Here is a 19,208-nt window from a genome sequence, read left to right on the forward strand (position 1 = left end):
TTTTATTGTTGCCCTCCTCTAAACTCTCTCCAATGTGTCAATATCATTCTGGGGATGGGTACTCAAAACGGTATGTGAGACCTGACCAGAGATCTGTAACGTGACAGAACCACCTCCCTCTTCCGCTATACAACCCAGCACCCTGCGTGCTATTTGAGATGATTTATTGCATAGTCCATCTCTTCTGTTGTCATGGACGGTACTATCAATGCTATATTCTGCCTTGGGATTTTTTACTTCCCAAGTGCATTAATCTACATTTATCAACATTAAACTGCAACGGCACCACTCTCTCAACCATTCTTCTGACTTAAATCATCCGCCATTTGAGTTGTTCCACCCAAATACCTTACCATTAAGACCTTCTGTAATAATAATAATAAAAATATAAAAGTACAGACCCCTGAGGTACCCCACTGGTAAATCCTTCCTCTGAATATACCCTATTACTTGCCTATAGTTGATCGACTTTTCCTGACTACATTTTTTGTGCAGTGGTACTACAGTTGCCAACTTCTGAAACTACTCCTGTCCTTAGCGACGGGTTATGTAGGTCTGCCAGTGGGTTCGCCAGGACACGTCGAGGCTCTTGGTAATTTTGGGTGTATCCTGTCAGGTTTCCTAGACTCGGCTGATTTTGCTTTGGAGAGTTCAAGTAGAACTTCTTCCTCCTGTAAACACGGCTTTCTCTCCTTTTCCTTCATCTTCCTCTGTAACAGAACAGAAGTATTTGGGTAGTCGGCTAGATTTTTATCCTCATTTATAAAATTCCCTTCATTTATCTAATGATCGATTTAATTCCTTGTTTCATGTTTCTGCTTAGCCTTGTGTGTGTTCTGTGTTCCTCATTCTGAGTGTGTTTATATTTCTTAAAAGCTTCTCATTCAAACTAGTTGATAAACTGTAAAGGAAAAATAAAAAAATTGAGCGTTCTGTTTTTTTTGTGTATTTGTACACTGTGGTTGGTTACGTGTGCAACAATGCAAAACTAAATAGGAAGCAAATGTGAGGTTCTTGTATTTACGTGTTAAAGCATCAAGCTGGTTCCAGTAGCTCCAGTCTAATGACTGGAAACCAGTGTATTGCGAGTTCATGGTGGTGAAAGGTAGATTGTGTTACTGAAATGTAAACTCTTCCCTCTAGCGTTACTGGAGGCACGTGGTCTTCCTCCTCACCTCTTCGGCCCACTCGGACCTCGTATGTCTCAGCTGTTCCACAGGACCATCGGTAGTGGCGCAAGTAAGTTTTTCAGCTATTTGACATTAATGATTTTGTTTTTCGCTATCGATTATTCATTACCATATAGTAACTCCAGGATCGCTCATTTCATTTTGTCAAAACATGCAAGTGTGCTTTAAATGTATTCATTCTCACTCCTTCAGGCTCCAAGGCACAGCAGCTGCTTCAGGGTCTCCAGGCCACCGACGAGAGTCAGCAGCTCCAGTCGGTCATTGAGATGTGCCAGCTGCTGGTCATGGGAAATGAGGAGACTTTGGGAGGGTTCCCCGTGAAAAGCGTAGTGCCTGCACTGGTGAGCCACGCTTTCTTTACGAATGGTTCTCCGATTACAAAACATTGGTGTTCCTTGTGATGACACTTGGAAGTTTAAGAGTCTACATGAATGCTTTTATTTCAAAGCTATCATTAGTGTGTAATATATGTATGTATGTATAATCTATATCTATATGTGTGACCCCCTCACACTGCTAAAGTGCTACATAATGTATAGATAAAAAGCAACAATAATGTAAATTAACAAACTGCACAATCTCTTTACAGATAACACTGTTGCAGATGGAGCACAATTTTGACATTGTAAGTGCCAATTCTCGTGAACTTCTCGTTTGTTTAGTATGATTACACCAGGGACTCCTAATGACATAAAGCGATTTGCACAATTAGGTTTTCATGGTGGCTTTTACAGATTGAATTTATTTCACTAACAAAACGAAATGGCTGTTGAATGTTAGGATGCGAGATTTGCCTAAACTCTGTATCTGAGTAAAACTTTCCCCTCGCTGGATCTGTTGCTTTGCCTTGAACCTGATATATTTGATTGGTATTGCTCGAGTGGATGTTGAGAAGGTCTTTCTGATCCAGTGTTTGCTGTTCTGTACAGATGAACCATGCATGTCGAGCCTTAACGTACATGATGGAAGCACTTCCTCGCTCCTCTGCTGTGGTTGTAGATGCCATTCCTGTCTTTCTAGAGAAGGTAAGTAGTAGTTCTGGGCCAGCATCTAACAATTTTCATAATCGAGTAGTTGGCCAATTTATTTTTTGTTTAAGAAGTTGATGTGAACTTGGGATCGGACCGAAGGGCGGGAGGGAGTTTAATTTGCAGACCGGAGGGTGGGAGTGGGTTAATGGAGGGGGTGGGATGAACGAAGGGTGGGAGGAAGTATGAAGAGTTTATTTTATTTGCATACTGGAGGGTGGGATGCGTTAATGAGGGGAACAGGGTGTTAATGATGGGAACTGTTTCTTTGATATTTTTTTTAATTTTTTTTGCATGGTTGGATGTGGAGGCAAAGTTTGACATGTTTGTTTTCCTCCAGCTGCAGGTCATTCAATGCATTGACGTGGCTGAACAGGCTCTCACTGCTCTGGAAATGCTGTCTCGTCGGCACAGCAAAGCCATTCTGCAGGCTGTAAGTCTTGGTGTTTTATGTCATATACAATGGGCCTGATGATCTTAACTCCAGGGAATTGCTCTAATACTCAAACCGGATAATGGCAGGACAATGTGTATTCTATTTGGGTAGCCCGTATAACATGCGATTCACATGCTTTCACAGGGAGGACTTGCTGATTGCTTATTGTACTTGGAGTTCTTTAGCATTAATGCACAGAGGAACGCTTTAGCCATAGCAGCCAATTGCTGCCAGAGCATCAGTCCAGACGAATTCCACTTTGTTGCTGATTCTCTGCCGTTGCTGACCCAGAGATTAACCCATCAGGTGAGATATTGCCTCGGCTCCATATCAAGTGGGTGCTGCATTTGTGGTGCCAGTTATTTAATTATCGTATTTGCTCAATTATAAGAGGACCTTCCCCTAAAATTTCAATATTAATTTAGAAAAAAAGCCTGAATAGTAGACTACCCTATTAAAAAAAAATAAATAAAGTTTTATTAGTAAATATTCACATGTAAGCTATTTTTTCAGATGTAATAAAAACTTTGCCAATCTGCCTCCTGGTACCCTTTTATATGACAACCCCCCCCCCCATAACTCCCTGGTATCGAGTGGGGGCAGCTGGTGGACGTCTGCGTGCAACCGGTGCTGCTTCATAGAAGCCCCGGCAGCTGTGGAGGCTGTCTATGCACATTGCGCAGAGAGGAAGATCCAGGTCTCCTGCAGAGCTGCGAGGGATCTGGATCTTATTCTTGTAGTCAGACCTCTATTTGAGGTCTGATTATAAGATGATCTTGAATATAAGACAAGGGTGTTTGCTCTGGGGAAAAAAAGGGGTGCTTAATCCTATTTACACCATATTCTCTTTTTATTTCCCCTTTTTAGGATAAGAAATCTGTGGAAAGCACTTGCCTCTGTTTTGCACGACTGGTTGATAATTTTCAGCACGAAGAGGTAAGCATAATGTAGAGACTTATGTTTTAACAAGACTTATGGACAGTCTTGTTAATCTGAGCAATTATGATACAAGTATCAATTCACTGATAACTTGGAAGCTTGTCAGTACTGAAGGGGTGTTTTTTTTTTTTAGACTTTAATCTAAAAGGCATGCAATAGAATAGATACATTTCTCTCCCCTGCCTGCTTCTACGACCTTGTGTTATGTTGAACGCCTGTTATAATTTGCATATTGTGCGTTGAGCAGCAGCCAATTGCATGCCTGCTAGCTGAAAATTCAGCAAATGTGATTGGCTGCTCCTCGAGTTGCAAGTACGTGAGCTAACTTCCTTTGTCTAGTTAGCAGCTTGTTTCGATTTGCCGCTTTCCATCGTGTCTGTAATCTCTCTCCTGTGTACAGAATCTCCTGCAGCAGGTCGCTTCCCGGGACCTGCTCACAAACATCCAGCAGCTTCTGGTAGTGACGCCGCCGATCCTGAGCTCGGGCATGTTCATCATGGTGGTCCGCATGTTCTCTTTGATGTGTTCCAACTGCCCCACACTGGCTGTGCAGCTCATGAAGCAGAGTAGGTTTTGTACTGAGACTTGATAACTGAAGAATGCGTGCTCCATTGTGTTTCCAATGACAGGCACCCAAATGTAGTGTAAAAAAACAGGCGCTAGACTGTCCTGTTTCTAAATTATCTCACCAATGAAGTCAAAGGGACTTAGTCCTTTAGGGAGCCTTGACTATGCTGCTGTGGGGAGAACCCGCTCTCGGAAGTCAATATTACCGTTGGATACTTGCTTCACATTCAGGATCTCGTCACGTGTGGACGCTGTCGGCGGCACATTTACCGCAAACTGGTTCTTCCTGCAGAGCCAAGGCACCTTACAGCGGCAAAGCTGGGTTTTCCCCCTTTTAAATTTTATTGAATGGAATTGGGAAATACATGTAAAATGTTAATATAATGGAGGTTTAGTTAAAGTTCTCATTGGTATTAAAAAAACAAACAAAAAAAAAAACCATTAGTGCGTCTTTAAGCCAGGCATAAGAGAGTTGAATATATTTTCTGCATATTGAAAAAAGGTTGCCGTCTTAAACTCCTTCAAATTAGCCAGACATATACAACTCATAATCTCTTTATACTGACATGATGACCAATATTCTGAACCAAACGGCGTCTCCTACGTCGGTTTTCTTTGTATTCTGGGTAAATAGAGCAATTATCAGAATCTGACCTCATGCGCGATTGGTAAACTTTTCTCTGAATAAGTGTTTTTACTTTAGTTTGAGACATGTTAAAACTGTACTATGTTCTTGTTGTCAGATATTGCAGAGACCTTGCACTTCCTTTTGTGTGGAGCCTCAAACGGTAGCTGCCTGGAGCAAATTGACCTGGTCCCGAGAAGTCCCCAGGAGCTGTATGAACTCACCTCGCTTATCTGGTAAGAGCCAAAGACGACTGAATGCTCACGGCGCCATGGCCTAGAATGTAATGGTCACTGGATCCGTGCGTAGGGTAGGTATGTAGTCCCGTTTTTATGCTTTCTTGGGGGAACCTCATTGTTTGTGTCTTTTCAGCGAGCTGATGCCGTGCTTACCGAAGGAAGGGATTTTTGCCGTCGATACGATGCTTAAGAAAGGAAATGCCCAGAATACAGACGGAGCGATCTGGCAGTGGAGGGATGACCGCGGCCTCTGGCACCCGTACAGCCGGATAGACAGCCGCATTATCGAGGTACAGTCGTGGTCTTCTTTGTCCTCTTGTGCCTGTCGGTTTTTTTTTGTTTTTTTTTACTTGTGTGTATGTACGTGATTATACAGATATGGTCTGTTACCTGCATCTGTATAATGTGATGTTTATCCATGACGTGCTTTTCTCTGTGGATAATGGAGTGTGTTGAATGAACAGCTATGCCTGCAGCTGACATGTTTTCCGTGTTTTCACTGTGTGAGCATGACATTTTATTTCTTTTGACCTGCATAATACATAGTATTGTAGTCAAGTCCTGCACTTTTGTAGTTTGTCTATTTACTCTGTCGGAAGATGCATGATGTGAAAAGATTGGCGGTGTAAACTTAGTTACTTTTAAGCGTGATCAGTTAGGGTTAACGGTGTTTAAGGTCCAACCTTCCATCACCAAGTACTTCTCCCGTGTAACACGTCAGACCCCTTCCTCTGTGTTCCGCTACCTGTCGGCTGTCTAGAATTGTTTGGACCCAGCATACGTGGTCCACTTGGTAGACACCTTATGTACAAAATGTACTTTCTATGAGCAATGTATAGATATTTAGCTTTTCTTATGACATTTTAGTCAATGTGTTGTCCTCTGTGGGTGCTGATTACCAGATCCTAGCTACCGTCTAATCCTGTCCACCAGCTTCAACCCTGCGGCTGTCACTTTTGCTATTATTCCTTCCCTTCACACACTAGACTCTAAAGTAAGCGGTGAATATTAGTGTTTCCTAATGAAATAACATGTCCTGTAGGGATTTTGCATCCTTGCACATGACTGAACACAATAAAATGGTTCCTAGGCAGCATAGGTAATGTTTTTAAAATACTTGATTCACCACCAACCAGGATTACTGACTATTTTTGTGACTTCTAATTAATATCAAAAACACATGAAATCCTCTTGTTTTTTAAACTTGCATAGTACTGCTTTTTCATTACTTTAGGGCAAATCAGACTGGTATATAGTTTACCACCAACGCCAGGTGAAAGTCGAGCACACGAGTATATTTCAGGTTTTTAACGTAAATTTAAAGCTTTTCCTGAGTGCCGCGAATCCACATGGGCCGTGAGGTTAGAGTCCGCAGATCGTATCTATGAACCTGGGTTGGAACTTGCTCATTCTGAGTGACGGAGCCCCCATTCTGACGTTTAGCCTCTCCGTCCCAAAATGTAGTTTTAGTTCTGGTAACCCAGAGAGGACAAGACACCGTCTGATACTGCGTGACAAAGTCTTTGTGTTTCTATTCAAGGATTATCTCTCTGTTTTATATCTGTGTTCTCAGGCAGCCCATCAGGTTGGTGAGGATGAAATAAGTTTGTCTACACTGGGGCGTGTTTATACTATTGATTTTAATTCTATGCAGCAAATCAACGAGGACACCGGAACTGCACGTGCTATTCAGCGAAAACCTAACCCTTTAGCCAATGCTAACACTAGTAAGTATTCAGGCCGCCTATAAAACCTACTTTATTTTACAAGCCATTGGGGAAAAGACATTGCCAGCTTGCATGATTGCATGTAATAGTTATAATACATCCAGTTCCCAGTAATAGTAACGCGTACAAACCAGCTTTATAAGCACAAGCTTCAGTGTTTTAAAGGAACTTGAAGCAGTTTCTCGTCTGACATATGATGATGTAGTAAAATGCACCTTAATATATTACACACGGTATACACAAACGCGTTGGGTAACAGACCTAAAATCTATATGTGTAAGACGGCTCCTGACTGTGGAGTGTTTCATAAACGAGCACAATGATACAAAAATATTTGAAATTCTGTCTTCAATTACATTTGCCACTCTTGTCATTGTTTCTTGCCCACTTCATGCTTTCTGAACCATCATTATATCAGTTCCAATTAGTTTTGTGCCCCCTCAAAAAAAAAAAAAGTGTACCCTAAAGTCTTACATCTCACCGGTTGATAGTATATTTGTTTGTTAAACCTGACGTTTTGGTCCCACAGTTTTAGGAAGCGCTTTAGTAAAAGCTAATATACGCACCAAAATGTCTTCCTATAGATCAGTGACGCCTCTTTAAAGGGAAACCCCCCGCTGTATTTTCTAATTTTTTACACTAATATCTTTTGCAAAAGTTTAATTTTCGGCAGAAGGTTTTCATACATTACAAGGTTTGTAACGGCTGTATAGCTCGGTTATCAGTCTAATCTACTGGGCACATGCAATGACTCTTTATCACGATGCCTTGAAGAATTGCTTAGTCCTAATTATGTATGGACCCTCCGGCTAAGATGAGCAGCACTTTCTAAGTGTCGCGCTACACAATTACTGTATATAATGCTCTATTTAAAAGGAGTATTTGTTGACTCTTCCCCCTATTTGAGTTTAGTTTTGGGGGTTTCATTCTGTGCTCAACTTCAGGATTTCTTTTTCCGTTTCTTTTAGGTGGACATTCTGAATTAAAAAGGGATGATGCTAGAGCGCAGCTGATGAAAGAGGACCCCGAGCTGGCCAAGTCTTTTATTAAGACGTTATTCGGAGTGCTTTACGAGGTGTACAGCTCCTCCGCCGGGCCCGCCGTCAGACACAAGTGCCTTAGAGCAATCCTTAGGATCATTTATTTTGCTGATGCTGAACTCTTGAAAGATGTGTTAAAGAACCATGCAGTGTCAAGGTATTGGCTAAGAATCTGTATATATTGCTTTAAATACATACAGAGCCTTTTTAAAATTGTATGTAACCTGCTATTAAATTACGTTATATACATTTGCGGTTAAATCGGAATTTTTTTTCCTATATGTATCAGCGGCTTCTCTCTAAAGAGAAACTCCCAGCATATATTCTGTGTTTTCTTTCATAAGTTTTTTTTTTTTTTAAGCTTTAAAAAAATCACATTTTTGACAGAAATCTTACATTACATTTTTGTGTAGTGTTTGGTTCCCCCCCCCCCCCCCCCCCCCGTTATCCCGAACTACTAGACATGGATGTTTGTTTGGTGCAAGTTTTCTCTTAGTGGACTTAGTGAGAGAGAAAATGAAACAAAGTGTTAACTCCTTATGTTTTGTAGCCACATTGCTTCCATGCTGTCAAGTCAGGATCTCAAAATTGTGGTGGGAGCTCTTCAGATGGCTGAGATCCTGATGCAGAAGCTACCGGACATATTTAGTGTGTACTTCAGGAGAGAAGGTAATATATATTTTCGGTGTGTATAAAAATTGTCTTATCACATCTGTCATGCAAACTGTGCAAGTCCTTGTTAGATACCCTAAGCAATTGGCTTGCCTTGCTCTGCCGTATCCTGCTTTGGCATCGAGTTGAGTGGTTTAAAAGTAAATCGCTATCTGCGTGTAGCGCACGCATTTTGTATATTTTAAGTATTTTCTCTTTCGGATTTGACAAGCTGGGAATGATCCTTGAGACTGGCTGAAAATGTTACAGCGCTAGTTTAATGTTAAATATAAAATAATGCAACTGGGATATTTAAAATCCAAAAGAATAACTTACTATTTGGGGATACTGTACTTTTAGCAACAACAGAAGAAAGTTACTTGGGAGTAATTGTGAGACGGAAAAGCTCTGTATCGCTAGAGCCATTAGTAGCAACAAAAGTGGAGTGAATGTCACCTAGAGTATTGTGTACGGCTCAGGAGACCTCATCTTCAGGAGAAGGTTGGCGGAAAAGTGGTGCACCCTAGTGAGATAATTTAATCCATTTGCACCCCTTACGATGCTGGTGCACCCCTTACGATGCTGGTGCACCCTTAAAAGCTGTGCCAAGATGCCCTTAGAATGTACGGGTAAGTCCTGACATCCCCCAGAAGTTCACTGGAGGACAGGAGAGACTCGGGGTCCATCTCACCACTTACAAAAAATGCAAAGAGAGGGGAAAAGTGAAATAAAAATAAAATGTACTGTTTGAGAGATCCCAAAAGGATTTTTTTCCCCCTACCACTACAAGTAAAAAAACCAAAACACACATTATATATATATAATCTATATATCTCAAAAATCAGCAGTAGGCATCATGTGTACAAACATATACATCCTCTATATTTATATGAATACGTTTCATGTTTCATGTAAGACCCTCAACAACATACTACATGGAGTCATAATGTCAATTTAAAAGGCATCAAATATGAATTCAAAAGGCCCAGATCATTTAAACAGAACTTGCCTTAGATATATAGAAGATATGTGGGGAAGGCAACAGCGGTTGTTATGGAAACATGGGATCCAGAGCTCTGTCACTTAGCAGACAACGAATACACAATAGGCCATGAACAGGCCGTATCCTAGTACCTGCGAGGGAAAGGTTTTTTTGTGGACTGTGCACACCAAGACCTATTTTGATACAGTAATAAAAAGTCTGGTAACATACGAAATCCTGTTTTCTATTAGTTTTTATTCTTAACTCTTTTTTTATTATTATTATTTTATTCAAAGAGGGAGTACAATGATACCAAACAATAGATATCTCAAGAAAGTACAGGAATGGATGGCATGTACTTAGAAAGTATGTTAAACGTCCAAACACGTTGAACAATAAACAGTCATGTTTCACGGAACATACCATTGCCCTTTGCTTTTTACTTACCATGTAGTTATATGATTTTAAAAGTCCCTACTCCCCCGAACAAAATGATGAATTATTTGTGTGGGTTCATCGAATATTGAAAAGGGAATCCTTATCTAACAAACACGGTAAAAATTGCAAAAAAAAAAGTCTAGTCCTTGGGTTATGGAACAGCCCCAGTCCCTAAGGGGTTTAAACGTGTAGGGGATAGGCAAAAGGCTATCTTGACTTTAACGTCCAAGGTCCAGATAAGGTTTGATGCTTTTTACAGCCGGGTAAAATGGACAGGTTAGTTATTCCAAATGGTTTTTACATGCTGTCATTGTTTGTGTTTTTCATTGAATAACTTTGATTCTTATCCTCCTAGGTGTTATGCATCAAGTTAAGAATCTGGCTGTGTCGGAAACCTTGCTAACAAGTCCACCAAAGGTTTGCACAAATGGCTCTGGATCATTGAGCAGCACCACGGCCATCAGCGCTGGGACTGGTAGTGTAGCCGGCAATGCTGCGGCCGACCTGGGCTCTCCCAGTTTACAGCATCGCGATGACTCCCTGGACCTCAGCCCACAAGGGTGAGATTAATTCTTTAACAGAATTACACGCGTGTTCCATTAGCCACTCGCTGGAGTGAAAAGATTTCTGGGTATCTGCACAGTTTCAAAATGCTTTATACTTGGTATAAGACTGTGATCATAAACCACTACATCTTTTGAATCAGATTTTTTAATGCTCATCGTTAATAAATGGAATAAATGTTAACAAATGTGTTAATTTTTCATTATTTGCTACAGACGGCTGAGTGATGTCCTGAAAAGAAAGAGGCTGCCAAAGCGTGGGCCGAGGAGGCCTAAGTGTTCCCCGCCTCGTGACGACGACAAGGTAGACAATCAGGGTAAGTGTGTCTTTACTCTTCTGAATCCTTGTCCTAGATCTTCAGTTAACTGCAAATGTCAATTTCGCAAGTACGTTTGATGTTTCTTATGAAAGGGCTTATTTGTATGGAGCAGTCCTTGTTGGAAAAGTTGTTTCTCCGCTGCTGCTAACCAATGCAATGCTCTCCGTCTGAGGGTGAATGATGCCGGCACGACAATCAAGCTTATCAAAATGCAGAATGTCAAATAATAACTATATATCTGGTTTAAAGAGAATTCAGCAAAGTCCCAGTTATCTGTCTAGTTTTAGTATTTATAAGCAAAGTTAAAACAGGTGAAGCAGTTCAGGAAATTAAGATACAGGCGTATTTGCAAAAAATGTGTAGAGATTGGAAGCATCAAAGTGAATGTAAACACCGCTGTGGCATTTTGTATTGGAACCCTTATATTAAACCCTTCTGTTGTGCTGTAAGAATTCTCATCTTAACACCGAGATCAGTTTAACATGTGCGAGAACGATGATTAAAGGGGAATTATCACCCTCACACCTTTAAGACTTAAAAAAATAAAAACCAGTAATTAACACTTCCTACAACCTTGTTTTGTCCATTGATTGGTTTTGGGTTGTGTAAGTGTGTCGATGATGCCAACCCTGCCACATGCAGCTGCCACCTCTCTTCTATCCTAACCTTATCTCCCTCGTCCAAGCAGCAACTTTCCAAAACAAGAGAGATGATGTGATGTAATTCCTGTGATGTCATCACAATGTATAAAACTAAACTGCGGTGATTGAGAACAGTGCCAGATCTGCGTGTCGGAGGCTCTTATTTACTCGCTCATTGTCTTGCGAATGTTGTAGGGTAAATGGGCAAGGCTCTTTGACTTTAAAAAAAAATAAAATAATAATTTCTGTTACTTTTTTTTTTTTATTATTATAGCGAAAAGCCCCACAACTACACAGTCCCCCAAATCATCATTCCTGTCCAGCTTAAACCCAAAGACCTGGGGCAGGCTAAGCACACAGTCTAACAGCAACAACATTGAACCTGCGCGTACAGCAGGGGTCAGTGGATTAGCAAGAACGGCTTCCAAGGATACGATCTCCAATAACAGGTAGGAACCCCAATCATTTAACCCTTTGCCTGTCCCTTAATACGTCTCTAAACACCAGCTATGTGCTGTGTATCTTGTAATTGAACTTTATTTCTTGTTCCTGCTCTAGAGAGCGGATCCGCGGATGGATAAAGGAGCAGGCCCACAAGTTTGTGGAGCGATATTTCAGCTCCGAGAATATGGATGGCAGTAATCCGGCCCTCAATGTGCTACAGAGACTCTGCAATGCCACAGAACAGCTCAGTCTCCAAGTGGATGGTGGAGTGGAGTGCCTTGTAGAAATCCGGAGCATAGTGTCGGAGTCCGACGTCTCTTCATTTGAAATCCAGCACAGTGGGTTTGTGAAGCAGCTGCTTTTGTACCTCACTTCAAAAAATGAAAAGGACATTGTAAGCCGTGATGTTCGTCTCAAGAGATTCCTGCATGTTTTCTATTGTACGCCTGTAAGTACCCCGGGTTCTGTGCTTAGAATATTATAACAAAGGCTATTGCGAGACACGGGCATGAACATGATTACGCGCGTTTTAAAGCGGTGCTATTTAAGCACTTCTGACTTTGTAGGCGTTTCCACACTGTGCCTTGCACCTTGTGATCAAGATAAATACTGCTGGGCTTAGATTTAATTGTCACGTTAGCAGAGGATAAAATATATAAAGTACAGTAACAGGGGAACTGTTGTATAAATGTGTTCTTTTACACATTTCATGCCCACAGCTTAGAAACAAATTTTCATTATCCGAGACTGTTGCGTTACATCTATCTCGTGGCTAGCAGAAGACCTATATTACATGTGATGATTTGCACTGGCGCTAAGACATATATTTCTTTTCAGCTCCCCGGAGAGGAGGCAATTGGGAGAGTCGAGCCGATAGAAAACGGTCACTTGCTGTCGCTCATTCACAAGATGAATAACTGTCTAAGTCAGATGGAGCAGTTCCCTGTCAAGGTGCACGACTTCCCAAGCGGAAATGGCACAGGGAGCCGGTAAGTGGAAATTTGGGGTGAGAAATGATTTCATCAGCATTAAAACTCGGACTCGTGTTTGTGAATTGTATGTCCGGTTTCACAAAAAGCCATGTATGTGGTACGAGGGTATAAAACCATGGTCTGTTTACAGGGAACACACAAGTCATTAAATGTGGAAGCTGAAGATCTCTACCATTTGTGATAAAAAACATCAAAAAAAACTTTATACTAAACATCACCAGTTCAGAACTAATGTTCAACTTAAAAACAGTATAAACTGCAGCAAAATCTGGGAAATGTATTCAGATTCTTTATTGCAGGAGAAACCTGCCAGTGTTAAAATCACAACTCTCCTGCAAAATCTACATTTTGGTGAATAAACCCTTCTGAAGCTTCATTTTCCTTTTGACTGCCTCAGTTTGACCTCCCGTAACAACTGGTAGATTGTGGTTAGTTCACTCACGTTGTGTATTCATTCTCTCGCTCAAATATTGGTAAAATATAAGTATTCTAAAATCTATTTTCCCACATGGCTATTTTTGTGAGAAATGTCTCTTGCTCTTTTTTTTTTTTAATGTATCATAAGAGGCCTCTAGCGGTAGAAGGTCACAGATAAATGCTTGTTTTGTGGCTTCTGAGCTTTGAGACTCATACTCCAGAGACACTCATTAAAGGGTAACTTCCACTAAGTGTTTGTATCAGCCGTGCACTAGACACACGCTGACTCCTTTATAATACTGTTGTTTAGTAAACTGTAGGATGGCTCACCCAGTAAAACACTGACTGAAGTCTAGAACAAAGAATTAAGTTTAACTTTGTTAGCGTTGCCATAAAGAATCAGCTCAGTGTGATGTTTATGCAGGGAAAGTCTCATCACATCACTGACAACTATGGCAGCCTCCAGGTCTGAGGATAAAAACCAGTTCATTGGAACAAAAGGAGATAAGACTAGTTTGTTCTTTTCTGCAAACCTACATTACTATATTTACCGATCAGCCATAACATTATGACCACCTGCCTAATATTGTTTGTCCAGCACATCCCACAGATGCTTTATTGGATTGAGATTTGGGCAGTTTGGAGCCCAAGTCAACGCCTTGAACTTTTTGTTGTGTTCCTCAAACCATTCCTGAACCATTTTTGCTTTGTGGCAGGGAGCATTATCCTGCGGAAAGAGGCCAATGCCATCATGGATTACCATTTCCATGAAAGGGTGTACACGGTCTGCGGCTATACTTATTTAGGGGGTACGTCTTAAAGTAATCATCCTGTGAATGACGGGACCCAAGGTTTACCAGCAGAACATTGCTCAAAGCGTCACACTTGCCTGTGCCGGTTTGCCTTCTTCCCATAGTGCATCCCGGTGCAACATACACACTCTGCCATCTACGTGACATAAAAGAACTTGATTCATCAGACTCCATGTGCCCATTGTAGGCGCTTTCGGCAGTGGACAGGGGAGAGCATGGCTGACTGGTCTGCAGCTACACAGCCCCATACACCACAAACTGCGATGCACTGTGTGTTCAGACACCTTTCGATCAGAACCAACAACTGTTTCAGGAATTTGAGCTACAGTAGCTTATCTGTTGGATTTGACCACACGACCAGCCTCCCCCCCCCCCCCTCCCAAGTGCATCCATGAGTCTTGGCCAACTTTGACCCTGTTGCCGGTTCACCGCTTTTCCTTCCATGGACCTCTTTTGATAGATACTGACCACTGCAGACCAGGAACACCCCACAACAGCTGCAGTTTTGGAGATGCTCTGGCTTTGTCTATCCATCACAATTTGGCCCTTGTCAAAGTCGCTCAGATCCTTACGCTTCCCGTTTTTCATGCTTCTAACACCTCAACCGTGAGGATTAAAAAAAAATCCGGTCTAACATAATGTTATGGCTCATTGGTGTATATACAGCAGTGTATTTTATGCTCCAGGAGGAAAATAGTTTTTTTCCGTGAGGTTTTCCTTGTAAATTTAAATGTAGCAATGCAAATTCTTACTGTGTCCTTCTCTCCAGAGGATCCCAAGCGCTAAAGTTCTTCAATACTCATCAGCTGAAGTGCCAGCTACAGAGACACCCAGACTGTACCAATGTCAAGCAATGGAAGGGGGGTCCGGTTAAAATAGACCCACTGGCCCTTGTACAAGCAATCGAGAGATATTTAGTTGTCAGAGGTAAGGTTTTAAAGTCCCTTTACTTGAGTTGCCTTTTACTTAAATGCCTTAATTCGTCAACTACTCGAGCATATCAGAAATAAGACTATAATTGCCTTTTCCAGGGTATGGCAGAGTGAGAGAGGATGATGAGGACAGTGACGATGATGGCTCTGATGAAGAAATTGATGAGTCTTTGGTAAGATCAACGATTAGTGCTTAGCATATTCAAATGTGATAATCACCTGTAACTATGAAAGTGAACGCAGTATATCAGTGCTGTTTTTAAGAGGTTCACAATGATTTTGAATGGTGACACTACAGCCCTGTGCAAAACTTTGGGACAGCGCAGATTTACTTGACTTATGGGGGGGTGCCAGTTTAGTATCCAGGGGGGGGGGGGATTGGACAAAATGCTTGCTGTGGCTCCAGTAAAGCAGAGAAGCATTCCCCGATTAACACTGAGCGCATGAATTGATTTTTGGGGGGAGGGGGGGGTGTATGATACAGTAAAATACATTGTATCTTATGGGAAGTTTGGAAAACGGGATACAGTATGGGTTTTACTGAATTTAGGGAGGAGGAGTGTCGTCCAGCATGGCTTTATGTGAACGTTGTACTATGTAGGTCACGCTCCGTGACAGCCAATCTTTAGCTTTGTGAAGTTAATTGAAATTAAATGTCTTCTGGCGACCATCTGTCATCGAATGTCCTTTTCCTTTCCTAAAGGCTGCTCAATTCTTAAATTCTGGAAACGTCCGGCATAGACTACAGTTTTACATCGGAGATCACCTGCTTCCTTACAACATGACTGTGTACCAGGCTGTGCGTCAGTACAGCATACAGACGGAGGAAGAGCGCGAGTCCACGGACGACGAGAGTAATCCCCTGGGTAGAGCTGGCATCTGGACCAAGACCCACACAATATGGTTCGTTTGATGCAGTTTTGCCACGCAGGGTTCTCCAAAAGCATGTGATACTCATGCCATATATAATTGGATGTTTATGTAGAACGTGTGTACATGCCTGAAGCTCATCCACTCTGTGGCATAGGGATAAGTAGCATGCCAGTCATTGTTCTTGTTTTGTTAGGTATAAGCCTGTTAGAGAGGAGGAAGAGAGCACAAAGGACGCTGTGGGGGGAAAGCGAGGTCGTGCCCAGACCGCGCCAACCAAAACATCACCAAGGAATTCAAAGAAACATGACGAGTTGTGGCACGGTAGGAACCCACTCAGGGTGGCCTTGAAAATGTATATTTGGCGGATACATATTATAGTGTAAATTACCACAGCCAATGTTATTGCATCGTTACTAAACCGATTCAAATCTGCAAACCTTGACGTGTATAGGAGTGCATTAATAGCCGTTTACTACACATTGAAAGAAATCTTGCTCTTGTTTTAAGTTGATATTTAAACACATTTAACGTTATTTTAAGCGGCACTCCGGCAGTCATATGCTCTTTAATGCGTATGATAAAAAGTGTGTTCCGTTTTGCGAATGCGTAGAGGGGGATTCTGCGCAGCCCTTTTCATACCCTCCAGCTAAATGTCCTGCCGGAGAAGTGTCGGCCAAACGCATCTCGCTGCACATTATATAACTGCACATTAAGACTGTGCCTTTAAGGTGTGTAAAACGTGTGCAGCGCATGCGTTATCAATCTGTGCAATGCTTTGGGATGTATTTGGCTTGCGTGTCCCGGCATATCCACTCCAAACCCTGCGAAGGGTGAAAATATGGCAGCTCTTCCTAGTATAATATGATATACTTGTATTATTCATACTGACATTACATGCCGTGTTTTATTTGAATATCCACATTCAACACCTTGTTCCCTTGTAGTGCTGCGTCATATATTTTATCTTCAGATAAGTTCATGTCGTGATCCTCTGTGTTTTGCAGCTTCGTAGACTGAAGCTTTTAACGCCGAGCCTGGTAAACACAGCTTTTAATCCTATTTCTCTTCCTTTTAATCCTATTTCTCTTCCTTTTATGCAGATGGGATGTGCCCAAAAGTTACAAATCCTTTAGAGGCATACCTCCTCTCATCACCTCCTGAAAACATCACTTTTGAAGATCCCTCTTTAGATGTGGTGATCCTCCTGCGGGTGCTCCATGCCATCAGTAGATATTGGTATTATCTGTACGATGTAAGTTCTTTTCATGCTTCAGGAAAGGTGTCTTGGGGTTGGGTGTCTCTATCCATCACAGCAGCCATGTTCTAAAGTCTCTCTCTCCGAGTAGTTTATGCGGTAACATCCATGGATTATGGCGATAACTTGCATAGGTCCTGGGGATAAGAATTGTGTATACACAACAGAATGGATTGTTTCATATAGCACCATCATATTCTGTGGTGCTGTACAATGGGTAGGATATGCTCGCTAATGTCCCATATAAAAGACCAAGCTCAAACTTACCGTGTTCATGAAATTGGAGCATCTGTAAGTTTCATTTACTTTACGGGTGAATTACCCTAGTTGATAAAAGTTTAACTCTCAACTGCTGCCCTACACTCATGACACTGTGAATAATTTTATTAAGCTACTCTAGTGTTTCTTTTATTTAGAAGAAGAAGAAAAGACAGCTCTAGTGTTAGCATTTCAAAGGGTCCAACAAGCCGTACAAAGTAGATTAATGTGTGTTCTTGTTGGTCTGGGCTGTAATGGATGCAGAAATCCGAGTCTGGCTTTTTGACGTGATCCGGTGTACATGTTACCCGTCCTTCTATATTTCAGAACGCAGCCTGCAAAGAAATAGTACAAACTGGTGAGTTTATCAACAGCAAGCTGACTGCAAAGGCCAACCGGCAGCTGCAGGACCCTCTGGTCATCATGACGGGAAACATTCCTACGTGGCTGACGGAGCTTGGTAAAAGCTGGTAAGTTTGGTGTGACGAGCGGAAGTGACTATAGGTGTGTGGGTTGTCCTGAGTGGGAGCCGAGGCTGGAAACGCCTAGTGATTTTACACACGCTTTTAACCCAGCGTCACAGTAATGCAGTGTAAATTTCTGCCGTCCAAAGAAAACCTATAGGCAGCTAGAAAGTGACTAGTTTTGCCTTAACCCCTTAAGGACAATGGGGGTTGTCCTTAAACCCATTAAAAACAATGCATTGTGAGCCCGTACATGTATGGGCTTTGTCATTAAGAGGTTAAAGTGGGTATTTAGGACTCCTGTGACATTATCATATACCTTTAGCTGTAGCTTTAATACTAATGATTCATAATTGCTCAAACCACACAAATTGTAATCTATTTCTTGTGAGGTTTGAGTTTTGCACGCCCTGCATTAGATCTATGCATTTTCTTGTATAGGTGTTTAGGTTGCGTCAGACTTCCAGGTCATGTTGCTAATGTTCCCCCCTCTCAATGCGTGTTGTTGTGTGTGATTTTTATCTAACTGCGTTTTTCTTCTCGTTCTGCTGCTTATCTCATAAGCACAATTTAGAATTGATCCTCCTGGTGCAGTATAATCTGTGCTTTCTACTTTCTCTATGTGGCTTGTGGGCTTCTTTTCTTGAAAGTTAAGGAGAAATTGACTTTTTAATATCAAGAAACCTTATGTCAAAAGTTTGTATAGTATTTTTAAATACAAAATACAAAGTGACCTAAATTGACCCATTGCCTTCATTGCACCCTGATCTGGTCACGTTGATTTTATGGCGTCTGTTGGGGTATGCAAATAACCGTGCTGTATATTTATTTTGTTTTTTTTGTTGCTTTCTTCTATTAGTCCATTTTTCTTCCCGTTTGATACGCGGCAAATGCTATTCTACGTGACTGCATTTGATAGGGATCGGGCTATGCAAAGACTGTTGGACACGAACCCCGAGATCAACCAGTCAGACTCTCAGGACAGTAGAGTGGCTCCAAGACTGGACAGGAAAAAGGTAAAAAAAAAAAAAAAAAGAAATGACACCATATCACAGTTAAGATATTTGACAAAACATGTCATTAACCCTTGTTATGGAGCCTGAACCTCTTCTTTGTTTAAAAGTTTGCAAGTATTTAAAACCCAGCAAGTCCAGATGTAGAAAGTCATCTGCATCTCAAATACTGTTTTATTGCTTGCTTAAAAAAATAACGTAAGAAATTATGAGTTTAAGTAGGATTTAAACATTTACTCACATCTTGCAGTCTTCTGTGGCTGCAGGTTCATGGTCTGAAATATATACACAAGCTGCACAACTATACATAATCTATTATATATATAAATTATTTTTTTTTTGTAAAGCCAATATCAAGTTTA

At 41.4% G+C, this 19,208-nt stretch overlaps 1 protein-coding gene across 9 annotated transcripts in view; it reads left to right on the forward strand.

Moving 5' to 3' along the window:
- LOC149288198 (E3 ubiquitin-protein ligase TRIP12) overlaps window positions 1–19,208 on the forward strand; it is a 34,137-nt gene that overhangs the window by 9,813 nt on the left and 5,116 nt on the right. For 3 of the 9 annotated variants that reach the window (XM_089492093.1, XM_089492098.1, XM_089492102.1), the window contains 25 exons: window positions 1,144–1,239; window positions 1,383–1,531; window positions 1,780–1,815; window positions 2,120–2,215; window positions 2,559–2,651; window positions 2,799–2,960; window positions 3,522–3,590; window positions 3,994–4,159; window positions 4,904–5,021; window positions 5,158–5,314; window positions 6,598–6,751; window positions 7,720–7,948; window positions 8,342–8,460; window positions 10,218–10,422; window positions 10,642–10,742; window positions 11,661–11,835; window positions 11,945–12,278; window positions 12,668–12,821; window positions 14,808–14,978; window positions 15,083–15,156; window positions 15,687–15,886; window positions 16,050–16,177; window positions 16,957–17,108; window positions 17,697–17,839; window positions 18,693–18,849. In XM_089492093.1, the coding sequence (XP_089348219.1) occupies window positions 1,144–1,239; window positions 1,383–1,531; window positions 1,780–1,815; window positions 2,120–2,215; window positions 2,559–2,651; window positions 2,799–2,960; window positions 3,522–3,590; window positions 3,994–4,159; window positions 4,904–5,021; window positions 5,158–5,314; window positions 6,598–6,751; window positions 7,720–7,948; window positions 8,342–8,460; window positions 10,218–10,422; window positions 10,642–10,742; window positions 11,661–11,835; window positions 11,945–12,278; window positions 12,668–12,821; window positions 14,808–14,978; window positions 15,083–15,156; window positions 15,687–15,886; window positions 16,050–16,177; window positions 16,957–17,108; window positions 17,697–17,839; window positions 18,693–18,849 (3,638 nt within the window). The remainder of the gene's footprint in view (window positions 1–1,143; window positions 1,240–1,382; window positions 1,532–1,779; window positions 1,816–2,119; window positions 2,216–2,558; window positions 2,652–2,798; window positions 2,961–3,521; window positions 3,591–3,993; window positions 4,160–4,903; window positions 5,022–5,157; window positions 5,315–6,597; window positions 6,752–7,719; window positions 7,949–8,341; window positions 8,461–10,217; window positions 10,423–10,641; window positions 10,743–11,660; window positions 11,836–11,944; window positions 12,279–12,667; window positions 12,822–14,807; window positions 14,979–15,082; window positions 15,157–15,686; window positions 15,887–16,049; window positions 16,178–16,956; window positions 17,109–17,696; window positions 17,840–18,692; window positions 18,850–19,208) is intronic. The other 6 variants (XM_089492094.1, XM_089492096.1, XM_089492099.1 and 3 more) reach the window with 3 other exon arrangements.

The sequence above is a fragment of the Sceloporus occidentalis genome, unplaced genomic scaffold (assembly GCF_023333645.1).
Source record: "Sceloporus occidentalis isolate IW3139 unplaced genomic scaffold, rSceOcc1.0.p SCAF_53, whole genome shotgun sequence".
Taxonomy (NCBI): Eukaryota; Metazoa; Chordata; class Lepidosauria; order Squamata; family Phrynosomatidae; genus Sceloporus; species Sceloporus occidentalis.